The 20,829-nt window shown below is 32.2% G+C and overlaps 4 protein-coding genes across 4 annotated transcripts; 1 reads left to right on the top strand and 3 right to left on the bottom strand.

The window, feature by feature from the left end:
• Positions 1-9,154: 9,154 nt before the first annotated feature.
• Positions 9,155-10,581, top strand: F4817DRAFT_356260 (Batten's disease protein Cln3; the record flags this gene model as incomplete). Its single annotated transcript, XM_049305771.1, has 2 exons — positions 9,155-9,293; positions 9,347-10,581. 2 exons carry the CDS (start codon positions 9,155-9,157, stop codon positions 10,579-10,581), a joined length of 1,374 nt encoding a protein of 457 aa, XP_049163050.1.
• Positions 10,582-10,637: 56 nt separating this feature from the next.
• Positions 10,638-14,086, bottom strand: F4817DRAFT_325772 (fungal-specific transcription factor domain-containing protein). Its single transcript, XM_049301811.1, has one exon. The coding sequence runs from the start codon at positions 13,879-13,881 to the stop codon at positions 10,972-10,974; it is 2,910 nt and encodes a 969-aa protein (XP_049163049.1). The 5' UTR covers positions 13,882-14,086; the 3' UTR covers positions 10,638-10,971.
• Positions 14,087-15,157: 1,071 nt separating this feature from the next.
• On the bottom strand, positions 15,158-17,240 carry F4817DRAFT_325770 (DNA glycosylase). The gene has a single exon (XM_049301810.1). The coding sequence runs from the start codon at positions 16,826-16,828 to the stop codon at positions 15,572-15,574; it is 1,257 nt and encodes a 418-aa protein (XP_049163048.1). The 5' UTR covers positions 16,829-17,240; the 3' UTR covers positions 15,158-15,571.
• A 15-nt stretch (positions 17,241-17,255) lies between these two features.
• Positions 17,256-20,703, bottom strand: F4817DRAFT_366821 (uncharacterized protein; the record flags this gene model as incomplete). The annotated part of the gene is made up of 1 exon (XM_049307038.1): positions 17,256-20,703. One exon carries the CDS (start codon positions 20,701-20,703, stop codon positions 17,758-17,760), a length of 2,946 nt encoding a protein of 981 aa, XP_049163047.1. The 3' UTR covers positions 17,256-17,757.
• Between the last annotated feature and the right edge of the window lie 126 nt (positions 20,704-20,829).

Here is a 20,829-nt window from a genome sequence, read left to right as displayed (position 1 = left end):
TAAAAAAAATATTATAAGGTTTTTATATATTATTAAAATATAAAAATTATTTTTTAAAATAATGTTAATAATGTTTTTAAAGTTTATATAAAAAAAAAATAAAAAATAATGTTAAAAATAAATTTATTAAAATTAAAATAAAATAAAAACGTAAATATAAAGTTATAAATTCTTTTACTTTTTATATTATTAAACGTTTAAATAACATTAATAATATTAATAATTTAAAATTATTGTAAAATTATTTTTATAAAAAAAATAATAATTTGTTTTTTAAACCGACATTTTATACGTTAATATTTTATTTAATAACTTTTTTTATGTTAACTCCGGAAATAACTTTACATATAAAACTTTTTAAATTATATAAAATTACAAATAATAAAATTATAAACGATAAAATTACAAATGGTAAAATTATAAATAATAAAATTATAAACGGTAAAACTTTTAATAATAAAAAAGTAAAAATAATATTTATATAAATTTTTATTTATATTATAAAAGTTATTTTTGTTTTTTAATTTAACGATTAAATTATTATTTTATAAATAATTAATATTTTAGTTAAGTTTTTATTTAATTTTTTACGGTACGATTTTTTATAATAATATAAATTAAATAATTGTTTAAATTTAAATTATTATATAAATATTAAAAAAATTTAAATATGTAATAATGTTTATAATATTATTATATGTATTTAAAGTTATAAAAGTTTTTATGTTTATATAATATTTTATTATTAAAATAAAATATGGATTAATTGTCATTATTTAATAATTTTTTTTTTATATGTATAAATATTTTTAAAATAAATGTTTTTTATAAATATTAATATTATAAAATTATAAGGTTTTTTTTATATGTATAAAAAACGAAAATGTATTTAATTTATATTATAATTATAATAATTAAATTTATTAAAAAAATAAGTTTAATTGTTTATAATAATTATATATAATTTATATATAATTTTTAATTTAATTAAAGTTTTTTTTATTTAAAAAGTTTTTTTATTTAATATTTTACCAATTTTTTATATTAATAATATTATTATTTTTTTTTGTTTTTAATTATAATATTTGTATAAAATGCGGCGTTAAAAAAGTTAAATATTTTGTTAATTTTTTTATTTTAAATATTTGTTTTTTATATGGTATTATTAAGTTTATTTTTTAAAAAAAAAACGGTTAATTTAAGTTAATTTTTTTTGTAATTTTTTTAATCTTTTTATTAAAAAAGTTAAAGTTAAAAATAAGTTATAAAAATTATTGTTATTTAGTTTTATTTAAACTATCGTATAAAATTAATTATAAATATTTATAAAAAGTTAATTATAATTATTTTTTTTATATAATTTAAATTTATTTAAGTAAAAAACGTTTTATATTATTTATAAATAATTTTTAAAAAGTATTAATTAATATTTTTATTTAATAATATAATTTTAATATTAATTAAAAACTTTATATTAATTTTTAACCTTTATTATAATACATAATTAAAATTTAACAAAAAATAATTTTTTTATGGTTTATTTTACATAAAATTAACGCGGTTTAATTACCTTTTAATAAAATATTTATTTTATTTTTTAATAAAGATTTAAATTTCTTTTTATATAATTAATATATATATAATAAAAAAAGTAATTTTATAAATTAAATTATTTTAAATTTAAAATTTTGTATATTTTATTTAAATAAAAATGTTTTATAAAAATTAAAAATTAATATTTTTTTATTTTTTATTTTATACAAATATTTTAATTTACTTTTTAACGTTTAAAGTAAAACCTTTTAAATTATTTTTATTTAAATAAGTTTTTTATATAAAAGTTTAATATATTATTATAAATAAAAAGATTTTTTTTTTATTTATTTAAATAATATAAAGTATTTATTTTAAATTATATATAACGCGTAAATATTAAATAAAAATAAAAATAACGGTATTTTTAAACTAATCGATATAATATTAAGTTAAATATTTTAAATATTTATTAATTTTAATATATATATAAATTTTTTAATGTTTAAATTTATTATAACTATTAATATTTTAAATTTAATTAAATTTATATATAATAAATTTTTTTTTTACTTTTTAACCTATTATATATAACGGTAAATAATTAAAGGAAAAAATTTTTAATAAATTTTTATAAATTTTTATTTAAATATTATTAATATATATAATAATAATAATAATTAAAGTTAATATATATTAAAAAAAAAAATTTTAAAAATTTAATATATTATTATAAATATAATTTTGTTTAAATTTATTTAAACGTTTAAATATAATAAATTCTTTTGTTAAAATAATTTTAATTTTATCGATTTATTATTATTTATTTTTTAAAATTATTTAATAATATTTAAAGTTTAAATTATATCAAATTTACTTTATTTATAATAAAAAAACTCGAAATTTTTTTAATGTAAAAATTTATTAATTTTAATATTAAAAAAATAAGTTTAAAAAAAAATAATTAAAAAATATTTTTTTAATTTATTTAAAATATTTTATTAATTTTATATATAATATTATTTTTATAATTTTTATTTATAAAATATATAATTAAAAATTTTTAATAAAGATTTTTAATAATATTTTTTAAAAATATTTTATTAAATTCTTTTAATTAAAAAACTTATATAAAATTAAGTAATAATATGTTTTTTATATAGTTTAAAATTAATAGATTTTTATATTATATTATATATATATAATACAAAAGTAAAAAATAAAAAAAAAAGAAATTAAAATTTTTTTTTATAATATATAAAATAAATAAATATAAATATTTAATATATTTATATATTAAAAGATAATATTTTATTTATTATTTATTAAAATATATATTTAAATAAATAAATATTTATTTATTTAATATATAATAAATGTCGCATTAACGAGGTTTTTAACTAACGTTATAAATAGTTTTTAATTAATTATTAAAGTGGTTAACTTTAATATAAACTTTTTTACTTTATATAAAAAGTTATACATATATACGGTAAATAGCTATTTTTTTAAATTAATTTAAACTTTTATTTTAAGATTTATTTTTAATTTATATTATTTAATTAATAGTTATAAATCCCGGTTTACGTTTAAAGTAATTATTATATATTATTTTAAATTATAAATTTATAAACCGGTTATTTATTTATTATATATTTATTTATTTATTTATTTATTTATTTTATTTATATTTTAAACAATTAAAATATCGTTTTTAATAATTTTTAATACGGTTATTTTAATAATTATTAAATTTAATAACCGATAAAACTTTATTAATTAATATATATAATTTTATATATATATTAAATAGTATAAAATATAGTTTTATGTTAATTTTAATATTTAAAATATACTTTATATAATAATTTATCCGCCAGTTAAATTAACGTTAATTACGGTAAAAAAAAAATTAAAGTAATAATTATAAACCGTAAAAAAAACCTTTTTATAAATAATAAAATATATAATTTATATAACAGTAAAAAAAAAAAACTTTTTAATATAACATTTAATTTAATTAATTAAATTTATATATTATATTTAAATTTAAACTTAAATTAATTATATAATTAATCCCGAAATTTTATAATTAATTATAATAAAGTTTAAAATAGTTTATTTAAATAAGTTATTATTAATTTAAAAAACTAATATTATCCGAAAAAAACGTTATTATTATTATACATTAAAAATATAAAAAAGTTATAATAACGGTTTATAATATTTAAAATTTTAAAAAATGATATAAATAATAAAAACGTACATATATTAAAATTAAAGTTTAAAACTTAACTAAAGTTTAAAAATAATTATTTATATAAAAATTTTTAAAAATTATTATTAATAAAATAACTTTTAATTAAACTTAAACATAATTTAATTAAATAATTAAAAATAAAACTTTAAAATTTACATAGTTTTTATTAAATAATTATAAAAAGTAATTAATAATATTATTATATTAAAAGATAATATTACCGTTTATAAAACTAAAGATATTTATTATAATATTAAAAAATAATATATTAAATTATTTTTATCCGTGTTTTAAAAAGTTAAAAAAAAAGTACGATTAATTAATAAAACATTATAAAAGGTTTAAATATACCGTTTATAATATATAAAATTTAAACTTTTAATATATATTAAATTAAAAAAAGTATAAATTTATAAAAATACGTTTTAAATTTATAAAATGGCATAAATTACGTTATTAATTAAATAAAAATAAAGATAAAAATAATAATTATTATTTTAATTTATTAATAATATAACCTTTAAAACGTCAAAAATAAAATTTAAAATAAAACCGTTTTTAACGTTTAATTTCCATTATTTATATATTTATTTTATTTTAAAAAAAACAATTTTAATTAATAACGATTAATTTACTTTTTACAAGTTTTTACTTTAAAAAATAAATAAATTAACAACGGTTAACTTATTTTTTACAAACATAAATAATTTATTAAAAAAAGTAAATTAATAACGGTTAATTTATAATTTATAAACGTATAAATTAAATTAAATTATTTATATAAATTTTAAATTATAACATTTATAAAAAATATTAATAAAAAAATAAAAATATTTATTTAAATATAATTTTTTTATATAATTATCGTTTTAATTAAAAAATAACATATATTTTTTTTATAAATATATATAAAATTAAAAATAACTATTATTTTAATTAAAAAATGGTAATAAAATAAAAGTAAAAAAAATAATTTTATTAACCGTATAAAATTTTTCGAAATAAAAGTTTTAAAAGATTTAAAAATATATCGCATTAATAAGGTTTTTAACTAACGTTATAAATAACTTTTAATTAACCATTAAAGTAATTAACTTTAATGTAAACTTTTTTATTTTATATAAAAAACCATATATATACACGGTAAATAACTATTTTTTTAAATTAATTTAAGTTTTTATTTTAAAACTTATTTTTAATTTATATCACTTAATTAACAATAAAATAATAAAAATTATTATTAATATAATATTTATTTTTAAATAATATAATATATATTTTTATATAATATATTTAAATAAAAAAATAAAAACTATTAAAAATATATATTTAATAATTATAATATTATTTAATTTTTATTAAAAATTAAAACACTTAATATTATAAAAATTATATATATTTTTAATTAAACTTATTTTATTAAAACTATTTACATTATTATTTTTAATATTTTAAAGTTTAAAAAATAATTTAATTAAAGGTTTTTATTTATTATTATTTAATTTAATTATAATATAAAACGTAAATTATTTTATAAATTTAAAATTATAATTAATATTAAAATTATAATCGATATATTTATTATTATTAAAATTTAATAATTAAAAATATTTTTTTAAATAATATATATTATTATTATTATATTAATTATATATATCTTTAAAAACTACGTTATAAAAAACGAAATTAAAAAAGTTTATAAATTTAATATTATTAATATTATTATTTATGTTAAATAAAAGATATTTAATGTTATATTATTTTTCTTAAATTTTAAACTTTAATAAAAGTAAATCTTTTTTAAATTTTTAATATATATAATTACATTTTTAACTATTTTTTAATTTTTTAAATATTATAATAAAAAATATTATTTTCTTCGTATTTTTACTTTAAAAAAATAATATAATAATATTATTAAAAAAAACTATATAAAATAAGTAAAAAGATATTTAATAAAATTTTTAATAAATATATAAACTTTAAAATTATAATAATATAAAATTATTTTAAAGTTAATTTTATTTAATTTATTAAATAATTAAAATATATATAACATTAAAATATAAAAATAAATAACAATAAACTTAGTTTTTAAATTTAATTTTAAAATTAAAATAAATTAATTTTTATTTAAAAAATAATAAAAATCCATACGAAAAAAAAAAATTTAAACGAATTATTTAAAAAATTATTATATATAATATTTAATAATAAATATTTACGTATAAAATTCGTTTTAAACTATTATTTAAAAGTTTTAAATATAATATAAATAAAATTAAATTTATTTAAATAATTAATAATTTAATAAGTTTTAATATAATATATTATAATAAAAAGGAAGTTTTTTTTAAAATAATACGTTAAAAAGTTTTTTAATAACTTTTTTAATAATTATTTTACTTTTTTAAATTTATTAATTTTAATTTATAAAAGTGGTTAATAGTTTAAAAAATTATTAAAATATTAATAGATTTTTAAAAAAGTTTTAATAATTAAAAAATAAAATAATAAAATAATAATTTATAAATATAATTTAATTAATATAAATTAATATAAAATAAAAAATTAAAAAAGATATATTTATAATTAATATATTTAAAATCGAAAATGTAAAAATAATATTATTTATTTTATAAAATATTATTATTTAATATTATAATAAGTTTAAGTTTTTAAATTAAAAATAAAAAAGGTTTTTTTTTATTTTTATTTTTTTTTATTTAATTTTTATACATTTTTAATTATAATATAATAAACGTAATATATTATTATATAATAAATACCGTTATTATTAAATACATTTAAATTAAATAATAAATTTAAAATAAAATATTTTAAATGGTAAATATTAATAAATTATAAAAAAATTTTATAATTTTTATTAATTAATATTAAAAAAAGTTAAAAAAATAAAACAAATAAAATAATATTATTTTATTAATTAAAAATGATATATAAAAGTTATAATAAATAATAAAAAAAAGTAAATTATTATATTATAATAAATAATTATTAAAATATATAAAATATAAAAAAATTTAATTTAAAAATACGATTTAATTAATTAAAAAGTTATAAAAATAAATATATTTTATTAAAATATATTATATATAACATTATAATATATATATATTTATAAAAAATAATTTTTTTTTATATAAAAATACAAAATATTATAATAATTTAAATTAATTACGGTAATTTATAATTAATTACTTTTTTAAATTATTTTAATAAATTTAAACCATAAATTTAAAATCGTTTATAAAATTATACTTTTTTTAACCACATTTTTTTTTTAACCAATTAAACCCCGGAACAACTTTTTAAAACAATTTTAAATTTATGGTTTAAAATAATTTTAAAACCCCGTACATTAAAATTATACGTTTAACGTTTTAAAATAATAATATTAATAATAACATTAATAATATCATTAAAAATAATAATATTAATGTATTTTTATAATAAGTTTAATTAATTATATAATCGTATTAATTTTATTATTAAGTTTATTAATTAAATTTACGTGTTTTAAGTTTTTTAAAATGTTAAAAATGGTTATAACAATTACATTATAACGGTTATAACGCGTTAATTATAACGCGTTAACCGTAACACGCGTTATAATTTATTTTAATAAATTTAAACCATAAATTCGAGATTGTTTATACGGTTATACCTTTTTTAATTATATAACTTTTTAACCAATTATAATCCCGGTATAATTTTAAAAATAATTTTTAATTTTTAATTTAAAGTAATTTAAACAATTTTTATTATAATTAATTATTTAATATTAAAAATATAATATTAAAATAATATTAAAATAATATTAAAAATAATAATATTAATACGTTTAAAATAAGTTTTAATTAATTTAAAATATTTATTAATTTTATTAATAATAAATATATACGTTTTAAGTTTTTTAAAATAATAATTAACTATAATATTAATTATAATACCGGTTATAATATTGGTTATAATATTAATTATAACGTTTTTAAAAATATATTATTAATTTAAATATTAAAGTTTATAATATTATAATGTAATATTATATAAATATATAAAATAATAAAAAGGTTTAAAAAATTATTATATTAATTTTAAATTAAAAAAAATTAAATATTTTATACGTAATTATAAATATATATATAAATATAAATATTGTTTTAATATATAATTACGTATTTTTAAACGTTAAAACTTATAATATTATAACGTAATATTGTATAAATATATAAAAAAATTAAAAAAGTAAAAAAAAAAAATATTAATTTTAAATTATAAAAATAAAAGTTATTTTATATATTATTATTAAATATTAAATTATTGTAAATATAAGGTTTAATTTTTAAAAAAATTATTTTAATTATAATTAAATATATTAAATATATTTTAAATTAAAATTTATTAAAATTTTAATTTTATGTTATTTTTTTAAACTTTAAACTTATAAATATAATAATATAAATTAAACGTTTTATAACGTTTATAACGCAATTAAACGTAAGTTTAATTTTATTAACGAATTTTAATTTAAATTTATTAAAATAAATTATAATAAACGTTAAAATTTTAATATATAAAAAAATAATGCCGTATAAATGTATAAAAAAACGGAAAAGTTTAAATAATAATATTATTAATTTTAAATTATTAATAAACGGGATTTTATACGTGGTTATAAAATATTAAATTATTATATTTAAATATATAATATTTTAAAACGTTAAAAATTTTTAAACGTTAAAATTTAATATATAAAAAAGTAATATTTTATAAATATATAAAAAAAATAAAAAATTAAAAAAAACATATTATAAACTTTAAATCATTAAAATTAAAACTATTTCGTATATTATTATAATATATTAAATCATTATAAATATAATATTTAATTTTTTTATTATTAATAAAACCGTTAAAGACCCTTGCAACGCTATACAGCCTTAAACCAAAAATTTTCAAATGCTTTACCCGTGACCTATAGGTACAAACACACAAACCACGCGTTGCGTGGCGCAGGCAGGCGCAGCCCAACTCGAAAATTTCGGGTCTAAGGTCACCTGAGATAATTTTTAAGTTAAGTTTACCGATTTTTTTCATTTTGGCATAGTAGCTTATCTGGTCAACTGTAAGGTTAGTTATATAGTCCTTGTGTTCTCGTCATAAGGAGTTCTTGTCATTTCATTCTTATTTACCACGTGTAACAGATGACGATCTTGACGGTCAACTCTCATCGACAAGCTCGGTCTTACCCAGTATGTAGCCATTTCCTACGCGATTACACCAGGCAAGAAGTTGCGCGCTATAGCGTATCTTGAATATCTACGACATCTCTCCACGATGAGTCGCTCGCCCGCGTCTTCGGGTCTCTTACCTATGCCTGGCTCGCCGTCGTCGTCTTGGGCCCTTTACCGGGCTCGACTTGCCTCCATCTTTCAGAACGCCGACACGTCGGCGTTGACTGCGTTCTGGCTCTTTGGTTTGTTATTCTCTTCTTCATAGTCGCATCTACAGCACACTGACGTATTCAAGGTTTAATCAACAATGTCTTATACGTAATTATCCTCTCTGCCGCCCAAGACCTTGTCGGATCCGAAGTGCCCAAAGGACTTGTCTTGCTCGCCGATGTTCTCCCTTCGTTCCTCACTAAATTGATCGCGCCGTACTTCATTCACAAGGTCCCATATTGGCTACGTATAATCGTCCTCGTCGTCACCTCGTCCCTCGGCATGTTCATGATCGCCCTTACACCACCAGATAAATCTGTCGGGGTCAAGATGGCTGGAGTAATACTTGCAAGCTTGTCGAGTGGCGCAGGAGAGCTGAGCTTCCTCGGCCTGACTCATTATTACGGGCACATGAGTCTGGCTGCTTGGGGGAGTGGTACTGGTGGCGCCGGTCTTATTGGTGCTGGATTATACGTCATGTTCACTGACTGGATTGGTTTCTCTGTTAGGGACAGTCTATTGGCTTCGGCATTCTTGCCCGTAATTATGTTTATCAGCTTCTTCCTAATATTACCCAAGGAACCCCTCCGCCAAGGCAAGGGAGCGAGGGGCTATCAGGCAGTACCGCATCGAGACGTAAGGCAAGATGATGTCGAGGATGACTTGTCAACTACCAATGCTACTTCTAGCCTCCTCGCGCCTGAGTCGGCAATTGTATCTGTTGATCTTTCCACGAACGGCATAGATGCTCTATCTAAGCTGAAGTCTAATGTTCGACGCGCTAGATCTTTATTCTATCCCTACATGCTGCCGCTGTTGTTGGTCTATGTTGCAGAATACACTATAAATCAAGGCGTCTCTCCGACCTTACTATTCCCTTTAAAATCAACGCCCTTTAAGGAGTACCGAGATTTCTATCCCATGTACGGATTCTTGTACCAGCTAGGCGTATTCATCTCACGCTCATCGATCGCCTTCTTTCGTATCCAGCACCTATATCTCCCTTCTTTCCTCCAGATCGCTAACCTGGTGCTGTTAACGCTACACGCGTTGCTGCCTTTTATCCCTAGCGTCTACGTGATTTTCATCGTCGTATTCTGGGAAGGCCTACTGGGCGGGGCGGTATACGTGAACACATTTGCTGAAATCATGCAAAATGTGCCAACTTCTGAGCGAGAGTTTAGTCTCGGAGCAACTAGTGTTAGCGATAGCGCTGGTATCTGCATTGCTAGTTTTATCAGCATGGCTATGGAAGGGTGGCTTTGCAGCTGGCAGGTTCAGCATGGGAGAGACTGGTGTAAGAAAATTCATGTCGGCTAGATGCTCGAGGAAAAGAAAGAGATACGCGAGTCTTTAAATTCGACAATCTCACATACTTTGTTGGCTATGAAGCTAACTGTGTTATATGTCTTTTGCCACCGGAATTGCAGGAATGTCGCGTCCGAAGGTCTTTATTCTAACAAGTGCGAGCGTAGTCGACATAACCCGTAAGAGGGTAGGTAGGCAGTGAAGGGTTTCACTAGGGGTTCGTTAGTTTCCGTAAATATTACCATGCCAGCTTTGATTCGGACACTGCCAGACCCAGTCCATGTCCATATTCAAAGCGGCGCCGTTCCATTGTGAAGGTTGCAGTATCCTGGCGAGTTCAAAATCAGCGCATTAGAAAACTCCGAAGTAAAGTAAGGCAGTGTTGCGTTGTTCGGTATCGACTCACATGTCCCATTGCACATCGCCCATCGCATCATCTAAGGGGTAGCTCAAGTTGCCTTGGAAATCTAAGTTCATAGCACTTGCGGGATAATAGCTAGATATTCCAGTCATGCCTTGGTCAACTCTACCACCGTCGACTCCCTGTTTTTTATCGTGGGTATATTCTTGGTCCCCTCCTGTTGCTTTAGGAATGAAACTCTCCTCATTAGGCCCCTTATCTCGTTCCCTGGCCTTCAGCTCTAGGAGTGACAGACCTAAGGAGAGAATACTCTCCTCGGGAATAATTCCGAGGGCAATCGCAAATTCAAACGCTGCCTTTGCAAACCGAGCGTTTGTTCCACATACCTCGATCGTCGACATGACCTCGCATAGCTGCCTTACAACGTCCTTCATTTCTTCTACTGTATATGTTTGTATGAGCTCTGGCTTGGCGATTTCTAGTTGGTCTTCATCTTGGCATAGCGAATCCGGGGAAAGCAATGCTAACGAGATATCTAGGCTAGACATATATGCATAGTATATATCTATCCATGTAGCCCCGTTTATGTGACCTGCGCGCCATAAGCTGATGATCAAGTTCCCACAGCGCATCGCGCCAGTCAGACAGACTTTGCATAATGCTCTTATCTTGCACGCGTCAGGCCCCAGGGGAGGTCCCCCGTTCACAGATTCGATCGTCTCAAATAGAAACGGACGTGTCAAGAAGCAGAGCGTGTGATAATACCGAACGTTAAGTAATATAGCACTCCGCCACTGGTTATCGTTCCCGTCGGAGCTGCCCTCGTACGCCAAGGGTTTGAGTCCTCTCGGCAGTGTATCTTCCCAACCTGAGACAGCCTCTAGGAACTCTAGGGCTCGGGTATACATCTTCGCGGCGACAAATCCTGGATCGAATATCCCGCGCCGGACGGCAGCTAAGAGCATATCTAACCGAGCCGAATGCTCGATATACCGAGGAGGGAGAAGGTTTGCGTCCAGATAGTCATCGTTTGGAATTCCGACATCCATTTCTCTATCATCGATCGCACTAGGACGCCCTAACGAACAGCATAGAAACTGTTCGTAGCCGTACAACGTCCACCAAGCTAGCTTTCGAAGCTGCCTCTCTACCGGATCGAACAATCCCGAAGAACTCTCGCGGTGCATCCCAAGCGCTATAGCTAGTCGACAAGCCGCACCGTGAAACGTCCAGGCGCCGGTTCGGTCGTTGGTATTGTGGTAGTATAACGAGAGGAGCATATATGCACGTACGTTCGGGAGACTCGAAGTGCCAAGGAGCGGTGGGAGCTCTTCAACTTTTGAAAACCATTTCCGTTGGAAGTCAAGCGACTCGGCATTCTGCGGAAGGGATCGAGATCCTAGGATGAGTATCATATACAGACAGCACAGCCATCCAACCGATACAGAAGTTTCTTTGACATGAGTCTTGGGGTTTTTTCCTCTGTGCGCGTCCCAGCAACGCCACATCTTCTCATAAGCGGTTTGGTAAGTAAGCCGATGGAACAAGGTGAAGTTCGGATGGACGCATTGGAAAAAGGCGTGGACGCAGGCGTCTGCTCGCTCTTTAGGGGGCAATTCAAGTTCGGAGACTCGTTTACGATACCTCCAAAATTCAGGGTCGTTTGGATGTTCCCTGAGCATATTTTCGCATATTTGAGGAGGAGAGTCGCCATCAAGATGGTCTAAGATTTGGCTAGGTGAACTAGAACCATCTCGTCGTGGGGGAGACGCAGCCGCTCGCCCACGATCACCAGTTCCACCTAGCGAAGCTGCCAACGGGTTGTTGTGAAAGAGCCGTTTTTTACCACTCGTAGAACCGCGGGTTGTTCCATCAGATCCACCTACGAACCCCGTCTCGGAAAAGCGTTGCACAAATAGCTCGCGCATTTTGCCAAAGAAAGCAAGACTCCCGCATGGCCCTATGTAATGCGGCCGGCCAGTGGCATCCGATATCAAACCGGTAGTCTTAGCGCTGGGGTCTGCAATACTATCCGTAGAGTCAGGCGTGAGCTGTGGAGTCTTCGTTGGCGCGAATCTCATAAGATAGGACGGCGGCAATATAGTCTTTTCGTGATCGGTCCCTGCTATGATCAAATTCGAGCTTCCGATTCCCTCCCCTAAGACTGAGCCGTATCTATGAGTTTGAGGTGTGATCAGTTTTATAGGTTGCTCTACCGACAGAAGTCGAGGCTGAGGTTGAAATTGATCGGGCGATTCACCGAAATCAGGCATGACTATCGCCCTCTCCTGCCCAAAGATCACCAGTTCTTCCGCCGAGGCTCTGGGGTTCAGGTCTGGAAATATGCCCGAAACCAAGGCCTCGAGGGCCCGGTATCTCTTGTCTAGATTCTCGACGCTACCGTAGACCCGTTGCTTACGTGGCAACGATGTCACGCACGAAATTCCAGTTTCGACACACAACTTACAAGGAGACTGGCCGCCGGGCTTTGCTATATCGTTATCAGATCCCAGAGCTGATTTTAGACGCACACATTTGCATCTTCGCGTTTTACAGGCGTCGCAACTGACTTGGGTCCTCTTCCGTTGGGAATTTGGAACGCGACGCTTGGCTCTTAACTGCTCCCTTCGCTCAGCGCTTTCCGTAAACGTTCCGAGCGCGATATTTTCATTAGCTATAAATGCGGACGGCCCAGATTGACTTGGCGGCGACGGACCCAGTGGCGATGTTCCGGGAAGCATGCTGTATGGGTCGGAGATAGCCGCCGCGGAAGCAAGATGGCTCAAACCATCATGTTGTCCGAGCAGCGGCAGTCCAGGACCGAATCCCGGTACGGTGGGGTCAACCCCGGGGCCGGGTTGTAGGAAATGATGGGGAAGATCTGGCGTCCATGATGATTTTCCTGAGGGTGCCAAGCCATCAGACTGTTGGGTATTTCCGGACAGATCCATATGCAAGATAAGGCTTGGTAGTCCGGTGTTATAGCTACATTACGCTTCTGAGAGGAAGCGATATGTATATAGTTGGAGTGGAATGCTAGTGAAGAACAAGGCATTTGGAACTAACTTTTCTCCCAAATCAGCCTAACAATGTGAATATATGCGAGTCACTACGAGATTGGGCAAAAATAAGAATGAATATCATCGGAACTGCAATTTCTCGGGAGAGGAACTTCGGCAGAAGCAAGTAGAAGTCATGAGAGTCATGATTACATCACTACCGGTCGTTGACTCTATCACCATGACGCGTGCCGCTTCAGGCTCGCGTAAAATGCAGCGCCCCACGAATGAGACCAGAATCCATGGTTTACCCTGTTATTGATTTCATGCAATTGGTTCATTCGATAAAGATTAATCGTTGGAACCCAACGGCGAGGATCTGAACAAGTTTTATCATATTATAATAAGGTAACGTTAGGAATCTCGTGTGCCGAGTGGAGAATCAGATCTAATAGATCTTACCTAGCCCATTTATATTAGGTACTAACCTAGGTAGGGATCAAGCCTTTTCCTTTTGAGTCTTCTTCAGGACGCCAGTCGCCTCCTTCTGTTAAATACCTCGAGTCACATCTTGCTCGGGAGACTTATGGTACTTCCCTCTCCCCTCTCCCCCCTAGCCCCTAGCCCCCTTGCTCTCCGAGCCGTACTTTCAAATACGGGGTCGTAGTACGTTCTTCAACTAGTCTAGCAGCCTGTATGAATCCCGGGATTCCGTAAAAGAGTCTAAACAAAGTTCTTCCCGTCGTATATTTATCGTAGGCGATGGAAACTACGTGCCCTGAACTTCTCTTTTAGCAGTCCTTTATAAGATGGATACCATATGCTCTTAAAGACACTTGTTTTATATTTAGGTAGCCTTGTAGAAAATAATGGAGACCTGCCGGCTCTAGAACGCGATTCCACAGATGAAAGATATATATCTACTCTTGGCACAGTTGACCTCATGGCAACCGGCTCTGAGGCGGCAACACTTATCATACCTTGAGTGTACGCAGGGGTCACTGGCAAGTGTAAGATGCTCACCGAGATTTGCGTAGCCCGCTAGCGGCCGCACATACTAGTATATTAGCGAGACAGGGCGTAGAGTTCTCCGTACGTAAGGTGCTGCTTTCATGTAGATAAGCAGATGACCGTAGAAGTTCAACCACCAAGGTTACGGAATCGGAGATCGGAGTCGTAGATCGGAATCGTAGGATGTCAGACACATCACATGCTAAGGTCAATGCGGAGGTGCCATATGAATATATTGGTTGCTAATGCCAATGCTAATATCAAGTGCCGCAGAAGCCCGCAGAATGCCGCCTTAGGAGATAAGAAGGTAGAGTAGAGAAGGCATCATCCGAACTGGTTGAACAGCTATCCCATCACAGATGCTCGTATGGGGCCAGCCGGTTTTGTCTTCCTGACCAGACCAAACATAATAACTATCCACAGTATCTTGAATCCTCTCAGGCAACGAAACGACCTTGTCGAGGAAGATATTTCAAACACCGAACGATACATAGTCTATCCAATACGATTAGTATCTAAACTAAAGGTAGTTTTAGAAACGAATATCTAGTTTAATCTACCTGGAAACAGATATATGAGATGGAGACGAAGGATGAATAGCTCGGAGGAAGTAAGAATAAGTCTAAGCTCGTCATGTTCTTCCATCGTCATCTTCGTCACTGATACCGTTCTTAATCCGGACCATTCCTTCCTCCTCCTCGGCATCCTCCTTGGCCTCCCCGCCACCACCTTTACGTCCAAATGTCCTTCTGAGCTCGCACCGGCCCGACCCCTTCCCGCCAGCCTTGCACTCAGGACACGTGCGTCCGTGTTCGATAAGCAGAACATGTAAGCCGTACTTAAGCGCGTCAGGCACCCTCGCATCGAGATGCGCAAACGCCTCGTCACGAGACGCCGACGTCGGGCGCCACCCCATCATACCGGTCAGTCGGTGAACGTGCGTGTCGACGGCGAAGCTGGCGCGCCCCACGCAGAACAGCAGCACGCAACTCGCAGTCTTAGGCCCTACGCCACGGAACGAGATGAGTTCGCGCATAGCCTCCTCGTCGTCTCCTCCAGCCTCGAGCCGGAGCAGGTGGTCTAGCGAGTACTTGCCATAACGTTGCTTAACCTGGTTTAAAATCTCCACGATGACGCGGCTCTTGACGCCTCCTAGACCACCTCTAGCAATAGCCTTCTCGAGTTTCGCAGGACCGCCAGCTGCGATCGCAGCCCAGCGCTCCTCGGAATCTCCGCTGCCGTATACCTCGTCCATGTCTAGCTTGGCGCGCGTGCTATTCTTGTTGCTCGTGTTCTGCGACAGGATGGTGCGCACCAGCGCATCGAGAACCGACGGCGCATCGCCACAACCGGCCCTGTCGGCTGGCGCGCTTAATACCTTCTCGGGCCGCTTCCGCTCCCCATGCATCTTCGCAAGAACATCGTATGCGCGCTGACACTCCTCGGGCGTCGGCCGCGGGAAGTCCGGGTATGGTGACTTATTGGCGAATTGCGCGTAGGATTTTAGTTTCTTCGCCCGGAGGTCGGCTCCTTTATTCCCTCTACTCTCTTGACTCTTCTCCTTCTTTCCTCTGCTCGCAACCTCTTTTCCCGGGCTAGGTGATTCGGCCTTGACCCGTGTAGTGAAGTTAGATAAAGGCGATGTAGTCTTCTTTTTCTTCTTCGTCAAAGGCTTAGCTTCGCTTGTCTCATCCTCATCCTCATCCTCGTCTTTCGGCCTGACCCTCTTCCTTTGCCAGACCGACGCAGACGTAGCAACACTCGCAGGTAGATCTTCTCGTTTGATTGGTACATCTCCGCCTTTCTTACCAGTATTCCTCGAGCTGCGTCGGAGGGTGGGATGTTCTACTACGCTATCCGCTTCGGATTTGACGGCGGCCTTGGCCATGATAGCGGAGCTTCGGGTAACGTAGCAATGATAGCCTATAGGGCAGTTAAACAGTAATCCGATGCAAGCCGTAGTCTCTTAATTCTTTTCCGCCTTAGCCGTTTAGATTTGTTATTAACGTTCGTTGCGTTATATGAACATCCGTTTAAGTGAGTGAAAGTGACAAATAAAAACGAATTGGACGATAATAGTGCGATTGAAACTGTATGTAATGTTCTGCGAAATGAGACAGCTGAATACTAAGGTACATGATGTCAAAGAAAACCCCAGTAACCCAAGGGACCCCTTTTTATTACAATTACCACAGTATGTACTTCGAGGATTCGTACCCTTGGGCTAGACCAGCGGCGTTGCTTACAGGCCGATCTCACGGGTTGAGCTCAGACCGCGGCGAGTGACGGTACTATACCCCTACCACTTATTCTCATGAAGCCTTACAAACAATTCCTCTGCCACTGAAAGTCCAGGTAAATGTACCTAAGCATGTAATCGTATTCGTGGGCATCAATTCACAATAATAATATAATAATTACACTCATCTAATACGAGGTACTCTCATTACCATCTCCTGTTTCCTGTCCACCGTTCCCTGGGTATCCTCATGGACAGGCCTGACCCGTCTTCTCTACTACCTGATATCTCGAAGGTCCTGGGATTCCAAATACCCCCCCTCCTTTCTTTTATTTATGCCGTAACGCCGTACAAATTTCATTACACTCCAGAATCATACATAATACTCGTACATGAATGCTACAGTACAGAGAATGCGAGAAGCGATATTCCGTGCTTCCGCAGACTCTGTATACCAACATAATATCTATTACTTCGATTCTGTTCCAACCCAATGCTCCAGTTTGCACTGACCTATTGGCGTTGACTTCTATCACGGGGTCTCGTTAGCGTCACAACTCCCACCATAAAGGGCCTTCTCAGCCCATCTTCGTCTTTGAGTTTCCTATTCTCCCGAGACCCAACCATTTCCTCATACCACCTCCCTGTGCTCCGGTAGCCGTCGCGTTCGCTTGAACCACCGTCGTTGGTGTGCTTGGACGCGATATCTCAGCAGCTTGCTGTTGCGGTGTACTGCTAGTTCCTGAGAGGAGCGACATACCGCGGCTACGCATGATTGGGGGAGGTGTCGCGCTCTGAAGATCGTCTTCAACAATACCCGGAGCACGCCAGGGCATAGTCGGCGGCGGCGGGACGCTGTTTCTTCCTGAAGGCCTTACAGACCTCATCGCTGGTGGTATTGCCGATAACTGAGCCGGAGTTGGAAGAGGGAAATTTGCCTCGGTTGCGGTAGACGGGGCGCTGAAGTTATCAGAGCCGGATTTTCTAAAGAACGAGTTAAGACCTAGCCCCCGTCCCTTAGACGTCTGTCCAGAAATTGGAGGGTAATGATTTCGCTTTCCCGGCGTCGTTATTCCTTGCTGTTGGAACTGTGCTCTGGTGGATAACGCGGGTGCGGCAGAGTCTATACTACCACTCCTACCTCTCCCGTCTATCCACGCCGTTGCTAAACCTATAGCAGGATGCTTCTTAAACATCCCGCCGGATGAAGGTATTGCGTTAGTGCTACCGGTGCGAGCATGCAAACTCGATCGTCGATCCGGAGTAGGCGGTGCGGATCCCATCACTGAAGGCTCAAATATTTCTGTTTGCGATGTTTGCAATGAGCTGGCCATCTCATCGATGGGGTCACGTTTCAATGCCGACACCGGTGAACCAAGATAACCACTACCTTTTAGAGTTCCAAAGATAGCGTCCGTTTCCCAGCCTCTCGCGTCGGCAGGGAAAGAGAAGAGATCAGGAGATGCAGAACGACCGCTTCCGCGCTGTTCTGACGAGCCGGCTTGATATATGTTTGGCTTCATGCTCTCCCTCATCCAGTAATCAAAGTTATCAGTTTCGGAACGGGCATCTGCGCCACCATCCGAGTCTGAATCCGACCCTAAACTAGCAGCCCTAGCACGGGAACTTGTTGTTTCGGCTGACGAGTGAGGTCGTGGTGGAAGAGATCGTGCAAGCTGGGTAAGGTCAGAGAACGTATTGGTGTTAATAGTCGGCATTGGCATTTGCCTATGACTGGCGAGTACTGTGGTCGGTCCATGCTGATTCGAGGACGGCAGGTAAGGAAGTTCTCTACCAAAGGCACCAATTCTATCGTAAACAGACATGATGCCATTACCAGGGACACCTCTTGTTTGCTTTGTAAGACTATCTTGAGAGCCGGTAAAATTCTGCTGGTTTCGAAGCGTCGATGACGAGACGGTATCAGGGGTGGGAGGAAAGGCTTGAGGATTTGAGAAGTCCCTATATGTGGGATAATTAGTTAGAACTTTTTCTAAAGCCTCTCTCTTCTCCTGTTTTGTCTTGCCCTGCTGGGGTGGATTCATAGAGGGCTTCGCAAGAGTCGGAGTTGCAGCACCTCGACTGCGGTTGGGCATATATTGCCTAGAAATATCGTTGCCGACCGTCATTTGCTTGTCAAGTCGCTCAATCTCCTGTAAGGGTGAAGTCAGGCTGATAACATTGTTTATAGGCCGCGCACGAGTCGATAATCTAACGCCTCCGCCTGGTGTACCGGGGGAGCCCGTAGACATCTGACTTGAAATTGCGCTCTTTTGGCCGCCTCGACTCTCGTCATTCATCTTCATCGTTGGCGTCGGGGAACGGTCGCAATAGCTACCATCCATTCCTACCACATCTGCCGGTGGCTGTAAACCTACCCTGTCGCCTGTATCCTTGGCGCCGTATATGCTAACAAAGGAACTCTCGCTGAGTACACTGAGATTAGGACTAGCGATACGATTAATCTCGCTAGGATCAGCACTTGACTCGGAAATTTTGCGCATATGCATTGCACTAGTTCGTCCTCTTAAGACCGCGTTGCGCAGATTCTCAGTCTGTTGGCTGTGCTCGGAAAGGAAACTAGGTACTCGCCCGAGGCTATTCACATGTGCGGTCAAACGCGGCACGCTGAGGTTTACTACCTTGGGGACAGTAGCTACGGGGGCGGTAATGGTCGTGGTAGATTCAATATTAGATTGATCCGGTGAAGAATGGCGGTACGAGCCGTCCGCCTCGACTCGTCTAACCATCTCTCTTTCTCGAACCAACTCGTCGATCCGAGTTTCTAGTTCCACTATTAGTGTAACGGCCTCGGCGAGGGCGTCATCCTTCATGTCCAGCTCGCGGATGATGTCTTCATGAAGGTCTATCATCTCTCTGTGTTGAGACTCAAGTTTCTCAACTCTCTCTTCTAACACTGTCTGCTTCTCTCGTCGATGGTATAGCTCCAGCTTGAGATCGAAATTCTGTTTATGCAGTGTTGACAAGGTCTTCCCGCTTGAGTCAGCTGCCGAGTTTAACTTGCTAGAAAAGCGCATGTTATTGTGAAATTTTCGTACCTGTTCCATTTGCCTTGCCCCCATCCCTGCATCTTTGGCCACTTCGTCGCCATTATCCGACCATTGTCGTCGTCCCACAGAGGTAGCACTTCTCTTAATAGGTGAGTTCTGCACATCTCTATCCCGGATATCGCCGGTAGAAGCGCTCAAGTCGGTGCTTAGTTTGCTTGCATGTCTTTCGTTTCTCTCCCGTTGTAACCGTTCTTGCAGAAAAGTAGAGGCAGACGCTGTCGGTTCCCGTAGCTCATTACTAGATTCCCTGGATAATCGGGACATAGGTCGAGTACCTATTGAGCTTCTGCTATGGTGATATTTATGTATCGAAGTTTCCCGTGGGTACGAAGAGGTGCTGTTTGTACTTTTGGACGTCATCTGGGTGTTCGCGGTGCTGGCACTACTAGCTCGTGAAGGTGCGCGAGGGTACAAACGCTCGCGTGATTCCTTCTGACTTCCGCTACCATCCATAACGAACAATATTGTAATATTGTCACGTACTCTTTGCTGAGGAAGGTCTGGTGATAGTAAGGGCGACAAAAACAATTGGCGACCCTATCGCTTGGAATAACCTCGTCCGACCGCGTAGGAAAAGAG

The sequence above is a fragment of the Daldinia loculata genome (genome assembly GCF_022478755.1).
Source record: "Daldinia loculata strain CBS 113971 unplaced genomic scaffold F4817scaffold_4, whole genome shotgun sequence".
NCBI lineage: Eukaryota > Fungi > Ascomycota > Sordariomycetes > Xylariales > Hypoxylaceae > Daldinia > Daldinia loculata.
Note: the sequence above shows the minus strand (reverse complement) of the source record. Positions and strands in the feature narration are given on the sequence as shown.